The following is a 16,746-nucleotide window of genomic DNA, read 5'->3' on the forward strand; positions in this document are numbered from 1 at the left end:
AGGTTTATCAGTAGCAAAAACAGGTAAGTAATAATCTTTCACATATAGGAGATCTTCCATTTTTGCCTTCCAAACATGATAATTTGAACCATTCAAATTAATCATCCTACTTGTATTAGTTTCCATCGTTCAAACAGTTCAATTCACAAATAAGCAACCAAGGCTCTGATACCACTTTGATGGAAATTCACCACAACAGTAAACAACAAATGCAGAATTTATCCTACGTTTGGCAACACTTTCCCAAACTGTTTAAACTTGTGAGGAAGATAACAAATAGGTATGCACAAATGCAATCAACACAGCCCTAAAACAGTGAGTAACACACCAAGCAAGCACACACAAACAACACATAATTTTAGCGTGGAAAACCCCTCAATGGGTAAAAACCACGGGACACCTAGTGCCGCTTAAAATCCACTATCACCAGTAAGAGAGCAATACAAAAGTCTTCTCTAGATAATACTAGAGGCATACAAATTCATAATACCCTTGGAAACATGCACATCAAGGATATAGAAACAATCAAAGAACAATAAAGGAAGAATATCACCAAAAACAACTGCTACTGTTCCGGCAACAAAACTCCGACCTCCAGACCTCAGAAGATTAACACCGGGGTTTCAATACTACACAAACTGTCACAAACCCTTGAACCAGGTTCAAGCGCGGAAGATGGTTGTTTCAGGTTGAAGCAGCACACTCATGAGATAGGCAAAACCGGTTTTTGGATAAGGCAGGTTTGGAAGTTGCTGGGTCGGCTTTTGGATCTTAGTGATTCGGTTTAGGTAATTTAGAGTCGGTCAAAGCAGTGTAAGTAGGTTAGTACAGATCGGTAAGAATGTAGAACCGGCAGAAAGTAAATAACAAGACAGGTTTTTATGGATGTTCGGAGATAAAACTCCTACGTCACCCCTTCCTCTCGAAACCGCGAGAAAGATATTCACTAAGGAATACAAACACAATCCGATCGAGACTTATTTCCTGCTCGATAACACCCGTACAATTTAAACCGAAATTGTAAATACACACTTCAACTTAGCACTTAAGCTTTTCTAGAGATAGAACACAATCTTATCACTTGTAAATTAATTGTCCACTGTGTCCCGCATTTACTCCTCTTCTGCTCCGTCTTTTATAGGTGAAATGTGCCAACGGTCACATTTCACTTCCTTGAATTTGATTGGTTGAGCAGAGGTTCAGTGATTCAGACCTGGTGGTCAACTTTTCAGACCTGGCGGTCTGTTCTTTCAGTATGTAGGTCAAACCGGCTAGGTTTGTCTTTTACTCAATATGGCAACTGTCTGTTGGGCAGTTGTCTGTACTTGGAAGATTGCCTTTCTGATTTATCCTGAAATGGAGAGATCTTGTAGGACGATTTTCTACAACCTGCAGACTGTCCTCAGACTTGTATGGATATGGCAACGTTCAGTCTGTTCCTTTGGTATCATTCTCATCAGATACCCGAACTATCTTTTTATGCTGGTCGGTCATGTATGTTAACCGGATGGCTTCCGGTTATTCCTTTGGCTTCTAGATGACCGATTGTCTAGTGTTTCCGGCCTTCAGTTTTGATCGATCCTGTCTTTCTTTGTGCGGTCATGTTTCTGGTTGGTTTGATAACTTGACCGGTGGAGCTTCTTAATCCGGTTGAGTACTTTGACCGGTCCGGTTCTTTGTTTGTTCCTGCATAGGAGATTTGTTTGTGTTAAGTTTTATTAACAAGTCTAATTTTATCTAACAATTTCTCCCTTTTTGATTATTTTATTTAAAATATTCAAAATTCTGTAAGATTGCAAATGTAGGCCGGTTTTGTGAGTTTTATTTGGCCGGATTTTTGGAAACTGACTTGGGAGGATTTTTCGAAAAATTTTGAAGAATTTTGAGAAAAAATTTGAGAAATTCTATCTTTTATCTTATCAATTTCTCCCTTTTTGATTATTTTATTTAAAATTATCAAAATCATGTAAGATTGCAAATGTAGGCCGGTTTCCAAAAATAACTTTATATATATAAGTAAAGATAACCGCAAAAGGGCAAAATATGATATATGTAAAAGACCGAAGTAAACATAAGTAAATGTTGAAAAGAGAGCCCCTATTAGTTCAATTTGGATGGCAGGAAGTCATCCATCAGTTCATCTGTTGGTTGTCCTTTAGCCGGTTGAGCCGGCCTTGAAGAAGAACCTCCTGCTCCCGTGGTGTCCTGGTGAGGAGAGAACGGTTGACCGACCGTGCTGACTAGAACCGCATTGAAAACTCTCTGTCTTGTAGGCGGCGGCTCGAGATCCTCTTCGAAGTCATCATCGGTTTGGAGAGCTGGGTTCGGTAGAGGGTCAACAACTGTCTCGGTGATTCTGCCCAGCATCTCGGCGACTTGAGCCTTCCTTGAGGGTGCTTTCCTTTTTCGTGTTGCCGAAGCCGAAGAGGAGGTAGCCGCCTTGGACTTCTTGTGAATCTTTTCATAGTTGTGGTATGTTTCCTGTTGAGCCTTTAACCGGTTGGCCTCTTCGGCTTGTTTGGCCGACATGGTTTTTGCGAGTTCCGGATTTTTGGCCATTGATATCCGTAATCGTTCGTTGAAGTTCGCATCAGACCGTGGTGCCTCCTTCGTTTTCCGCGTCTCTTCGTCCAGCGCATCTTGAAGTTCCTTAGCCGCCTGAGCGTTTGCCTCCTCAACCGCTTTATCGGCAGCCAGCTTGGCCTTTATCAGTTCATTCACCTGTTCGGTGACCGCCTTGAGGTCGGCTTCAAGTTTGGTGTTTCGTTCCTCAAGGCTTGCATTCTTTTCTTCGATGCTTATGACCCTATCGAGTGTTGAACCGGCTTCGGTGCTTGACCGCCCTAGGTCCTCATCGACCTTTGTAAGCCGTTGCTCGGTCTTCTCTTGAAACCGTTCCAAGTCATCCACCAACTTCGAAGTCTTTTCCTCCAAGGCTATGGTACGGTTAAGATGAGCACCGTACCGATCATCGGCGTCACGGTAGTTGGTTTCGACCGACGTGATCCGCTCGTTTGCCTTCCCAAGATCATCCATTGTTGTCTCGGCCAACTTGATTACTTGAATTGTGGCTTTCTTAATTTTCTTCTTCCACGGCTTAACCGCGGTGTTGACAAACTCTTGAATGAGAGACTTGACTCTTTCTTCTGTGACGGCCGGTTCTGAATCCCGGACTTGATCAGATTCAAGATTGTCGGTGAGAGGAGGCTTTGTCCTATCGTCGGTTTCGTTGATAGCCTGATCCGCTAGAGGAGACTGATCGCCTGGGTTTTGACCGTCACCGGTCTCAAGAGTTGGAGAGTGCGTTGCATCTTGCTGTTTGCGCACGGCTTCAAGCCGCGCCACTTCGTCGATGAACTCCCCTTTCTTTACCGCAAGTATATCCAATACCAAGAGTTGTAGGCGAGACTTCGGTGTTCCTGGAATATACCTTTCTGTAAGTTTTCTAATATGTTCGGCTAGCTTTTGTAGCCGAGCACGCGGTTCCACTATTGCGTGTCGGTCCAAGGCTTCACTGGGATCCTTAGCTTTTGTTAGGTTGATAACGTCATCCTCTATCTCCTTCAACCTTCTGAAACTTTGTCCATCGGTTAGTCCCGGTAGCATTTGTTTGTAGAATTTGTCACACCAGTACCGGAACCACTCACAGTATACTTCGGATGCCTCGTGAGCCTGCAGATCAATTTCTTCCATGATTCTGCGTACTATAGTTTCGGCCATTTCCTGGTCGTTGTTATCGGGAACGTCTTCCTCCCCATGGCCGTCTGCACCGGTTTCTTCAAGGTTAAGACTGGATGATTGTTCCTCTTCTATCGGTCCTTTTCCTTTACCGGACAGATTTTCTTCGGTATTATCTAAAGCAGTTCGGTCTGAGCTGGAGGCCGAATCGTCCTCATCCCGCGTTTCAGAGGGCGGGTCTGCGAATTCTATCGGTTGTTTGTCCTTTTTGCTTCTGGATCTTCCCTTTACCGGAGCAGGTTTCTTAGCAGTAGACTTCTTCCTTCGGCCACCTGTAGAACCAGGGCCCAGCTTTTTCTTCTCCGGGAATTGGCGGGATCTTATTATTTTGCTCGACGAGAGAAGAACACTAGGCCCGGTGTTGATGTTGTGGTGGAGCATGATCTTCCCGAGTGGGATGGCGTATCCCCATGACCGGGTGGAATCCGGTCTCACCATTTCCTTCAGGTTGTTGAAAATCTCCTTCGCCCAATTAACATTTATGTCGTTTAGTAAACCGGCAAGCATCTCAATTTTTGCCTTGGTGAGGTTGTCGAAATTTCCCCCTCTCGCCTGAACCGACTTGGTGAAGATGTCACAAAGCGGTATGTATTCCGGTCGCAGTGTTGATTTCTTTCCGGAGACTTCTACAGGAACTGCGGTTGCCGAGAGAACCTGGCAAGCCGCCTCGAATGTTTCTCGATCTAGATTCATCGAAGTGTTGCGTCCATCTGTTGGTAGGCGTAGGATTTCAGCAACCGACTCTTCAGTTATGTCGAACTGTTGACCGCCTACGGTTGCGGTTATTGTTCTGCCGGAAAGAGATGCGGTTTTAAAGAATTCTTCAACTGCTTCTTTGTATAGAACAAACGGACCACCTAGGAAGTATTCGAGACCGGTCTCGGAAATCCGGGATAGAACTTCCTTTGCCGGAGCCGAACCGTTTTGTCTGATTTCTTCAAAGTCTACCTGGATGATGTGTTTGAACAATGCGGAATCACGACCCATTGTTGATGATTCAATCGAGAGAGCAAGAGAAGAACCGCTTTGAGAGAGTTTGAGAGCTAGAGAGAGAAAGCCGTTTCGCGTGAGAATGAAATGAAATGGCTAAGGACCCTTTTTATAGGTGCGGTTTGGAAGCCCAACCGTCGCAAACCGTCCCATCATCTTTAGGCGGAATTTTCCCTCCAAGTGGATTGGGCGCCAAACCAAGGGCGGCAAACCGTGGGCGGCAAACAAAAAGGCGGTAAATCAAGGGCGGGATGTTTGAGCGGGAGTTTTTGGGTGGGAAATTTCCCTCCAAAAATTTTCGAGTGGACTTTTGATTTCAGTTTAAATGAAACAGTCCCTTTTCAAAGCCGTTTATGAAGAGATGTGATTTATTAACTACGAAGATGACTTTAACCGGATTTTTCAGTGAAGACAAAGTGATTTATTGATATTGACCAGTTAGTTGGATGGTTGTTCCGATTTTGCAACTTTTGACCCGGTTATTAAACTGAAATAGAATTTTATTGAAGAAAGAGTACAGGATATAAACCGATTCATGAATCGGTTTTAGGAATAGGAATACATAAGAAATAAAAGTATCACTTATGTGATAACGACCCTTGAAAGTTTTTCTTCCACTCCATCCACGTCAAGGATGTTTGAAGAAGATGCCAGTGTGCCCGGTCCAAATTCTGGGCGGTACTTGAGAATGATCCGACTGATGTGAGGAGCATAACCGAGACCTTTCTTGGTCAGCACCATGGTTTTCAAGTTCTGGAAAATGACCGATGACCAATTGATGGCCGTGTTGCTAACAATGTAGGTCATCATGTCAAATATTTTCTTGGAGTAACGCTGATTCGGAGATTGACAAATGATAGAGCGGTTTACAATCTCATGAAGGAGTTGGATGTGGTGAGCAAGGCGGGTTTTTAACCCGTGATTTTTCACCGGTACATCGGTTCTAGAGAAGAATATTGAGTGATCGGTTGCTGCACTTCCCACCCGGGTTGGGAAGTCAGAAAACCCTTTTGTGGGCAGGTTGAACATTTGGGCAAATTCGGCTTCATCCAGCCAGAAAATGTGATCTCTTACTGTGGAAACAATGTAGTTTCCTCTTATGCAATCACTTCTGAAGAAGGTCTTGACATCCTCAAGAAGTATGTGACCGGATTCTTCGAGAAAGGTGCGAAGACCGGTGTCAATGAGAGATTCAAACATGACCTCCTTGGTTTCTATATCCCAATGTTCCATACATGAATCGAAGTTGATGCTCAAGAAGTTTCCTAGAGTTCGGCTCGGCATGATTCAAACTTTGCTAAGAAAGAGAGAGAGTTCAAGAGATTTTTGTTTTTGAGATGTGTTAAGTTGATTAGAGGGTGGCTCTTTATATAGATCCGGTTTTGGAGGGAAAATATCAACATTGAAGATCAGTTTTGTCTTATTAGAGAAGAGAATATTTATGTTTCCAAAGTGTATTGGAAAGAGGTTACTTTTGACCGATTGCGGAGCTCGAGGTAGGGATTTAGTTCAAAGGTAACCAAGTTAGTTGTGTAGTAATTACTCATGTAGTTGGGAGTTACTACATTAATTAAGTGATACTTTTCATTAATGACGAATGCAACAACAAACTGAAAAGTAACCGATTGAAACCGAAGATAACATAGACTAAGCTGAAATAATCATAGGAGAGTTAAACAAGGATACAACCGGTGCGTACAGCAAAATGACCGGTTGTAGGAAGGTGTGAGTTAATATCCGTTGGAGTTGGTATGACCGTTGGAGTTGATGTGGCGATTCCTCCTCTTCCAAGCCTTTTCAAACCGCTCATAAAATGAGTCGGTGACTTCTTTGGTGAGTACCTGGGCTTGGTTCAACCCTTCGCCTGGACAGGTTGGAACTCCAAGCTCCAGAAGCAGACAACTTAGTTGAGGTACGAGACAGACTGTTCGAACGCCAATCATCCAGATTAAGACGTCGAACAGCACCCTTGACCAGTTGACCGATGTGTTAGTGGTTATCGCGGCCATGATGTTGAAAGCAGCGGTGCAATACGTATTGGTCACATCCCTTCCCAGGATGCCTCGACCGATCACGTCGTTGAGAAGATGGTATTCAGCTTTCAACAGTGACTTGGCATCGTGGTCATCAACTAGTTGATTTGACCGGGCAAAGGCTAAGGAGATCTCGGCTTTTAGTTCAGCCGGCACATTGAGGTCGGTCATCCCTTGCTTTGGTAGGTCAAAGCATCTTGCGAAGTCACTTTCGGTGAAATCGAATACAATCCCTCCCACTTTTGACTGAATATGTGTGTCAAAGTGAGGAGTTCCACGAAAAACCCTAGCATTGTAGAAGAATTCCAGTACTGATTCAGAATAGATGACATGTTTGTCATCTAGAAAATGTTGGAGACCAGTATCTTCAAGTGACTTGATCATCTTAAAGACTTCATAATGCTCAGTGCTTTGAGCAGATTTGAAATCCACTTGAAGGATGTTTGGAAACTGAGACATTTTGTCTTAGTGAGAGGATGAGTTATAACTTGTGATTGTTTTTTTAAGGTTTGTTCAACTTATATACTAGTGGAGAGAGGATCTTATTATCCAGGTATCACAGGTAATAATGTCTATTAACCATAGGATAAAGAGTTTTGCATGAAATAAGCATGTCTACAGCCTAGGATGTTGGTCATAGACCTGGACCATGAAAGATATCAAATCTTCACGTCTTTTGAGGTGTAACCATTTTACTTCGAAAAGGTAATATTTCATGACAGATAAGTTTAAACACGTGTAATTATTCCACTTTTGTTCGAAGACCAAATAATCTAAGATAAACTATTTCCGAACCGGTAAGTTATCAGTTGTTCGTCCCGATGCGGTTATTTGGTGCATGCACTAAATAACCGGTCAGTTTACTCTGACTGATAGACCAGGTGGTTCTTCCATAGATACCTTGGGAAATTTGACATCCGACAGTTTAGGAGGAACTACCGGTTTTGTCTGTCCGAACCGATTTCCCTTTTAAGCATCCTTAGGAATAATTTGATTAATATCGGTCAAACCGAGTGTGAGTCTAAATTGAGAAAACTTAGCTTCCTGTAGAGGCTTTGTGAAGATATCGGCTACTTGTTGATCTGTCGGTACGTATTCCAGCCGGATATGCTTCAACATGACATGTTCCCGGATAAAGTGATGCCTTATGTCAATGTGCTTGGTTCTAGAGTGTAGAACCGGGTTGTAGGTGATTGCTATGGCACTTGTGTTATCACAGAAGATTGGAGACTCTTCGGTTATGACACCGAAGTCCTTCAGTTGTTGTTGGATCCAAAGAAGTTGTGAACAGCAGCTTCTGGCTGCCAGGTATTCAGCTTCTGCGGTTGATGTGGTAACTGATGTTTGTTTCTTGCTATGCCATGAAACAAGCCGATCACCTAAGAATTGGCATGTTCCGCTGGTGCATTTTCTATCAACCTTGCAACCTGCATAGTCTACATCTGAATAACTTGTTAGGTTAAAAGATGAGTCATTTGGATACCACAGGCCGACGTCAGGTGTTCCCTTTAGGTATTTCAAGATTCGCTTTGCGGCTGTGTAGTGAGACTATTTTGGGTTGGCCTAGAATCTTCCACACACACCGACTGCAAATAGAATATCCGGTCTACTTGCTGTCAGATATAGAAGAGAGCCGATGATGCCTCGGTAAGCGGTCAGGTCTACTGCTTGACCCTCATCGTCTTTGTCCAATTTGACCGATGAACTCATTGGAGTGGCCGCTGAGGAGCATGTATTCATCCCAAATTTCTTTAACAATTCTTTAGTGTACTTGGGTTGACTGATGAATGTTCCTTCTTCGAGTTGTTTAACCTGAAGACCTAGGAAGAAACTTAATTCTCCCATCATACTCATTTCAAATTTGTTAGTCATCAGGGTTGAGAATTTATCACATAGCTTAGGATCGGTTGAACCGAAGATGATATCATCTACATAGATTTGAACAAGTAGGATATGTTCCTTTTTCTCAAACTTAAATAACGTTTTATCCACCGAACCGATGGTGAAGTCATGTTTTAACAAAAATGCGGTTAGTGTGTCATACCAGGCTCTAAGAGCTTGCTTTAGACCGTATAAAGCTTTGTTTAATCGGTATACATGGTTGGGTAGTTCAGCATTTTTGAAACCGGGTGGTTGTTCAACATATACCTCTTCACGTAGGTCACCATTCAAAAATGCACTTTTAACATCCATTTGGAAAACCTTAAAAATTTTGAAGGCAGCAAAAGCTATAAAAATCCTAATAGCCTCAATCCTAGCTACAGGGGCAAATGATTCTTCAAAATCAATGTCTTCTTCCTGTTTGTATCCTTGTGCCACTAATCTGGCTTTGTTCCTCGTGACCAAACCGTCTTCATTGAGTTTATTTCTAAATACCCATCTTGTTCCTATGACGAGTTGATCTTTCGGCCTAGGGACTAGGTACCAGACTTTATTACTATCGAACTGGTTTAACTCTTCTTGCATTCCCAAGATCCAATCCGGATCTGACAATGCTTCATCCACTCTTTTCGGCTCAATCTGGGATATAAAGGCGGAATTAAAGTATTCCTCCAGAATTTGACGCCTAGTTCGAACAGGTTTTAAAGGGTCACCTATAATTAGCTCAGGAGGATGTTTAGTGTTCCTTTTGAGGTTCGGTTCAGCGATGTCTACCAGATTACCGTTTACTTGATCAAGGCTAGACATATCGGTAGGCTGAGCAAGGATGTCAGACCGACCGATTTCCTCGGTTTGGACCAAAGTGTCAGCTTCCTGTCGTGGGACAGCTTGATTCGGTTGGATTTCATCATTACCCATTTGGTCATGGACAAACCGCCTGAAAACCGGAATCTCATCTTCACCATCAGAGTGGATATTGTTATTTTCCAGTCTGTTGTGTAGATCAAAGCATGATGTAGTATTACTTTCAACCGATTCATCGAAAACAACATGAAGTGATTCCTCCACGGTTAAGGTTATATTGTTATACACTCTATATGCTTTACTCACTGCTGAGTAACCTAACATGATCCCAGTATCGGTTTTTGCATCAAAAGCAGATAGATAGGTTTTACCATTTATGTGAATATAGCATTTACAGCCGAAAATCTTAAGATACTTGAGGTTGGGAATTCTATCAAAATATACCTCATAAGGTGTTTTGTTGTGAAACTTGTTAATTAAAGACCGGTTTTGTGTATAACATGCAGTATTGATAGCCTCAGCCCAAAATTTTTGAGTAATGCCCGAGTCGGCTATCATGGACCGTGCGGCTTACTTGAGAGTTCGGTTTCTTCTCTTGGCTAGGCCGTTTTGTTGAGGAGTCCTAGCACTAGACAACTCGTGTCTAATACCGGATTCATCAAGAAATGCGGTTAAAGTACTGTTGGTAAATTCGGTACCTCTATCACTTCTAATGCTATTAATGCGTGTTGATTTTTCATTTTGCAAACGTTTAAGTAGTGTGATCAAATTTGATGCGGTTTCACGTTTGGATGGTAGAAATATTACCCATGTGTATCTAGAGTAATCATCAACAACTACCATAGTGTAAAGCATACCTCCTAGGCTGATGACCTGAATCGGTCCAAATAAATCTATGTGAAGAAGATCTAAGCATTAGTTAGATTGAATGTGTCCTTTACTCTTAAAGGTTGACCTAGTTTGTTTACCCATTTGACATGCTGAACATACCTTATCCTTATTAAATACTATGTCAGGAATTCCGTCGACTAACTTTTTACCGCGAATATAGTTTAAGGTTTTCATGTTCAGATGGTTTAGTCTCTTATGCCACAAGCAGGTTTGATCAGTCTTGGCTATCATGCAAACAGGGTATTCTACTTTTGTTTTCCAGTCTACCTTGTAAATATTTCCTAGCCTATTTCCGGTTAGTAGTATGGTACCTTGATAATTCTTAACTAAGCATGCATGTTTAAGAAATTCTACAGTGTATCCAACATCACACATTTGACTAATGCTTAGTAGGTTAAAACGCAGGTTTTTAACTAAAAGTACATTATCGATTGTAAGGTTACCATGGACAATCTTACCATTGCCCACAGTTCTACCTTTTGAGTTGTCACCGATGGTGATTAGTGCACCGGTTTCTATTCTGATATCAGTTAGAAGATTGTTGTTCCCGGTCATATGCCTGGAGCAACCACTATCCAAGTAACATTTAGAGTTTCCTAGCCGTTTCTTTAAATCCTGCAAAATGTACATATTTACAATTATTTGGTACCCACATTTACTTGGGTCCACAGGCGATTAGTCCCTTGGGTATCCAGACCTTGACAAACCGGACAGCTTTCCTGGTCAATGTCTTAACTACTTTTCTTGCACTTGGTTTTGAGTCTTTCTGTTTTCCTAAGAAGGCCTTGTGTGGGGATGATCTTAGGTTTGTCCTATGCGGTTGTGGGTTGACTTTTCTTTTATTGAACAGGTTGGCTTTCCTTTTCTCAGGGTGAAGCCATTTCTTAAAATCAGTTGGCCCTACATAGGTTAGTTTTTCTTCCGTATTATAGGCGGTCAATTCCTCTTCAGCGGTTAAGGAGCTTCTTATAAAACTTATAAAGGGAAGATCATTCTTTGTGAGCCTTACTTTGTCTACGGGTTTTCGGTTTTGGGATCTATTGTTTTTGTAACCTAGACCAAACATGCAGGTAGGGTGTCTTTTGTAACTGCACATTTTTCTTACCATTTCACTAGATCTCTTATATGCGGACATTTTATATTGGAGTCGGGCATTTTCCTCCTCGGTCAATTCTCGAACTGGCTCATCAGGCTGTTCGGTTTCAGAGGATAGTTCAGGTGCTAATTCGGTTTCTAAGGTAGAGGTTTCATCAGGTTGTATGATCTCTGATTCGGTCAGAATGGGTACTATAAGGTCGGCTCTAAAGTTGGTTTGCTTAGGTAATATGGCTAGTAGGTTCTTATACTCTGCTACCGTATCATTTAATGCATTATATAACTCATCTTTAGTAAATTCTTCACAGGGAGAGTCAAATACCTGTTCCTCATTTGCCATGAGGCATGTGAGTTCATCATCACTATCACTGTGAGCCCATAGGCTTCCTCCATCATCGGCTATCAGTGCTTTCTAAACCTCACTTCCTTCACCGGTTTGTTGGTAATTATTTCGGTTATTTTGATTGTCCGGTTTCCGGTCATCCCTCCTCGGTTTTCTGCATTCCCACTTGAAATGTCCCAAACAGTTACAGTTATAGCGTCTTACATTAGATTTATCACCATAGTTGTAGTTGTTTGTCGGTTGGCTCCTTTTCATGAACCTCCCAAATTTATGTGCAAGCATTGCCATGGCATCATCGGTGAACTGTTCGGCGGTTCTGATCGGTGCAAGTGCAACCGGTTCTGTGGATGTGATCAATACTCTAGTTGAGGTTGAGGCTGAAACCTCTTCTTCAGTCCTAGATCTCATTTCGAACTCATATGCCTTAAGATCTTCGAATACATCGTGTAGTTTCATCTTGCTTAGGCAGTTTGATTCCCTCATTACCATTGTCTTTATGTCACATGCACTTGGAAGAGATCTTAACGCTTTCATGATGACCTCCTTGTTATCATACCTCTTGCCAAGAGTTGCTAGCTCATCTAACACACCTGTGAATCGGTCACTGTATTCTCTCATTGTTTCTCCCGGTTTCATCTTGATGCTTTCAAACTTCTGAGTAGCTACCATTACCTTGTTTTCCTTGGTTCTTTCATTTCCCTCATGAATCTGTATAACCGTTTCCCATGTTTTCTTTGCGGTTTTGTAGTCTATGATCTTGCGGTACGTGTTTCTGTCAACACCGTTCGAGATCCGGTTTTTGGCATGGTTATCCAGGTTATTTCTTCTCCTATCTTCAGCTGTCCAATCCTTCCTGTCCTTGTCAATGATTATCGGTCCTTCGGCTATGATGAACTGCATCTCGTCATCCATGGTGATTAAGTGCAGATGCATGCGTACCTTCCAGTTGGCAAAGTCATCACCTTCTAGCATTGGGGCCTATCGAACGACATGCTTGCTTGAGTATTGAAACTAACTGCTCTGATACCAATTGTTAGGATCTAGGTCGAGGCTGGGGAACCGGGGTCTGGGCCGGTTTCGCGTCTCACTCAAATGTGGTGATTAATCCGGTTAGAGATTAACACCGGGGTTTCAATACTACACAAACTGTCACAATACCTTGAACCAGGTTCAAGCGCGGAAGAGGTTTGTTTCAGGTTGAAGCAGCACACTCACAAGATAGGTAGAACCGGTTTTTAATAGGACGGGTTTGGGGGTTGCTGGGTCGGTTTTGGGTCTTAGTGATTCGGTTTGGGTAATGTAGAGTCGGTCAAAGCGGTGTAAGTAGGTTAGTACAGATCGGTAAGAATGTAGAACCGGCAGAAAGTAAATAACAAGACAGGTTTTTATGGATGTTCGGAGATAAAACTCCTACGTCACCCCTTCCTCTCGAAACCGCGAGAAGGATATTCACTAAGGAATACAAACACAATCCGATCGAGACTTATTTTCTGCTCGATAACACTCGTATAATTTTAACCGAAATTGTAAATACACACTTCAACTTAGCACTTAAGCTTTTCTAGAGATAGAACACAATCTTATCACTTGTAAATTAATTGTCCACTGTGTCCCGCATTTACTCCTCTTCTGCTCCTCCTTTTATAGGTGAAATGTGCCAACAGTCACATTTCACTTCCTTGAATTTGATTGGTTGAGAAGAGGTTCAGTGATTCAGACCTGACGGTCAACTTTTCAGACCTGGCGGTCTGTTCTTTCAGTATGTATGTCAAACCGGCTAGGTTTGTCTTTTACTCAATATGGCAACTGTTTGTTGGGCAGTTGCCTGTACTTGGAAGATTGCCTTTCTGATTTATCCTGAAATGGAGAGATCTTGTAGGACGGTTTTCTGCCACCTGCAGACTGTCCTCAGACTTGTATGGATATGGCAATGTTCAGTCTGTTCCTTTGGTATCATTCTCAACAGATACCCGAAGTATCTTTTTATGCTGGTTGGTCATGTATGTTAACCGGATGGCTTCCGGGTATTCCTTTGGCTTCTAGATGACCGACTGTCTGGTGTTTCCGGCCTTCAGTTTTGACCGATCTTGTCTTTCTTTGTGCGGTCATGTTTCTGGTCGGTTTGATAACTTGACCGGTGGAGCTTCTTAATCCGGTTGAGTACTTTGACCGGTCTGGTTCTTTGTTTGTTCCTGCATAGGAGATTTGTTTGTGTTAAGTTCTATTAACCGGTCTAATTTTATCTAACAGAAATGGTCAATTGTTTTAGTTGTATAAGTACCTTTCGGAAACAAATGATAAGTAGTCATTAAATATGTGAATTATATTGTCGATTTACCGAAGTGGTGCTAAAAAGTCGGTAATATAAGATATAGTTGAAGTGCAAAATACTCAAAATTGATCACAAAATTTAGTAATATGAGAGTTCAATTGGGAAATAAGAGGATTTGTAGTGGTTAAATATGTGAATGAGATTGGCCAAAATGATAATAAAAAGTTTATAATTATGAGATAGTTTGATGCAAAAGGCTCGAAATGGGATCAAAATATGTAATGAGAGTTCGATTGGGGATAAGGGAATGTATGGTGGTTAAATATATGAATGAAATCGTTGGTTGGCCGAAGTGATGGTAATATGATGAGATTGTTGGGTACGAAATGTTACGAAAAATGGTTAGTATAAATAATGAGATAGTTAGTGTAAATACTTGAAATGAGGTCACAATTAATTATGAAAGGTCAATTGGGGAATAAGAAATAATTATATTTAATTATGAAAGAGTCAGAAGTTGCCCGAGTCTTGACTAGTTAGAATAAAAGAGTTAGTATTTATCCTAGTCTTTAGGACTAGTTGGAATAAATTCCTATTTTATAGGATTCTTAGTCTACTTTGATTAAGTCTTATTCGTTTGTAATCGTGGCTATTTTTAAGCCTTAAGTTTCCTTTGTTAAGAGTCTGATAGCATTTTCTCTATTCTTTATATTTGGTATCAGAGCCAAGTTTGAGAGTGAGAGTTTTTGAAAGGTAGCAACCTGAGATCTCAAACACAGCAAAATGAATGAAGATAAAACATTTACCAAAATTCCACATTTTGATGGTTACTATGATCATTAGAGCGAACTCATGGAAAACCTGTTACGGGCAAAGGGTCTATGGAGTCTAGTGGAATGCGGTTTTGAAGAACCAATAGAAAGAACTCTACTCACAGATGCACAACAAGGACTATTGAACAATACCAGAACCAAATATCACCAAGTAAAATATTATCTCTTTGAAGCAATAGATAGAACTGTTTTCGAGCAAATTCTGGATCGACGCACGTCCAAGGTGGTGTGGGACTCACTGAAAAATTTTTTTGGAGGAAATGAAAAAGTGAATAAGTCATTGAGAAATTCTCTAAGAAGAGATTTTGAAATTCTAAAGATGAAGAAAGGAGAAAGCATCATTGATTACTTTGCAAGAGTAATGGTAATTGCAAACAAGTTGCGCAGCAACGGGGAGGACATGTTGGATTATAAAATCGTGGAGAAAATCTTGCGCACTTTGACTAAGCAATTCACATGTGTGGTAGTGTTCATCAAAGAATCCAAGGACACAGATAACATATCCATTGATGAACTACAAAGCTCACTGGTGATGCACGAGCAGAAGTTCAATCGCGTTCACAAGGAAGATGATGACCAAGCTCTCAAGGTGGAAGAAATAGCAAGGTATGGAAGGGGTAGAGGCAAAGAACCATCTCGAGGTCGTGGACGAGGTAGAGGAAGATATAATGTGGATAAAGCCACTATTGAGTGTTTTAAGTGTCAAAATTTGGGAAAATATCAATTTGAGTGTCCTAAGTGGAACAAAGAAGCAAATTATATTGAACTGGAAGATGATGAACTTCTATTGATGGCCTATGTGGATGATTCTGAGAGAAAAAGGAGAGACGTTTGGTTCATTGATTCAGGGTGCTCAAACCATATGTGTAGGGACAAAGATATGTTTTCAAGCTTGGACTTGACATTCTCCCATTTAGTCAAGCTTGGAAACAACAACAGAATGCAAGTAAGTGGCAAAAGAGTTGTTAAACTAGAGTTAGGAGGCATTGTATATGGCATAGGAGATGTCTACTTCATACCAGATCTCAAGAACAATCTATTGAGCGTTGGCCAACTACAAGAGAAGGGATTAACAGTGTTGTTTCAAGGAAAACTATGCAATATCTATCACCCACAAAGAGGTTTGATTGCACAGAATGAGAAGAGTGCAAACAGGATGTTCACTATTGTGTCAAAATCACCAAGTGTTAATAATGTGCAGCAAGAAAGAAGCAAAGAAGTGAATTGTTTTCACACAAATGGAGATGATCTATCTAAGCTTTGGCACCAACGATATGGTCACCTCAGTTAAAAAGGTCTGCGCACACTTCAGTACAAAGAGATGGTATATGGTCTTCCAAAGTTCTCGACTTCAACTGTAACGTGTGTGGATTGCATAAATGGAAAACAGACAAGAAGTGCAATCCCGAAGCATGTCTCTTGGAGAGCAACTCAGCCGTTGGAGCTCGTTTACTCAGACATTTGTGGTCTTATAACTCTTGCATCCAACAGTGGAAAGAGGTATTTTCTAAGCTTTATCGACGATTTCAGCAGAAAGGGATGGGTTTATTTTTTAGAAAAAAAATCAAAAGCCCTAGAATGTTTCAAAATGTTCAAGATTTTGGTTGAAAAGGAAATAGGGAAGCCACTCAAGTCTCTAAGAACTGATAGGGGCGGTGAATACACCTCCATTGTTTTTGATGATTTTTGCAATGAGAATGGGATTCGTATGCAACTAATCACACCTCAACAAAATGGCGTCGCTGAGAGAAAGAATCGAACATTAATGAATATGGTGCGAGCATTACTTTCAGCAAAGAAAATTCCAAAATCTTTCTGGCCAGAAGCAGTGAACTGGACTTTTCATGTACTGAACCGATGTCCTAC

At 41.4% G+C, this 16,746-nt stretch overlaps 1 protein-coding gene across 1 annotated transcript; it reads left to right on the top strand.

Moving 5' to 3' along the window:
- The first annotated feature begins 14,899 nt into the window (after positions 1-14,899).
- Positions 14,900-16,171, top strand: LOC124920363. The gene has a single exon (XM_047460841.1). The coding sequence runs from the start codon at positions 14,900-14,902 to the stop codon at positions 16,169-16,171; it is 1,272 nt and encodes a 423-aa protein (XP_047316797.1).
- Positions 16,172-16,746: the final 575 nt, after the last annotated feature.

This window comes from Impatiens glandulifera, chromosome 1 (assembly GCF_907164915.1).
Source record: "Impatiens glandulifera chromosome 1, dImpGla2.1, whole genome shotgun sequence".
Classification (NCBI taxonomy): domain Eukaryota; kingdom Viridiplantae; phylum Streptophyta; class Magnoliopsida; order Ericales; family Balsaminaceae; genus Impatiens; species Impatiens glandulifera.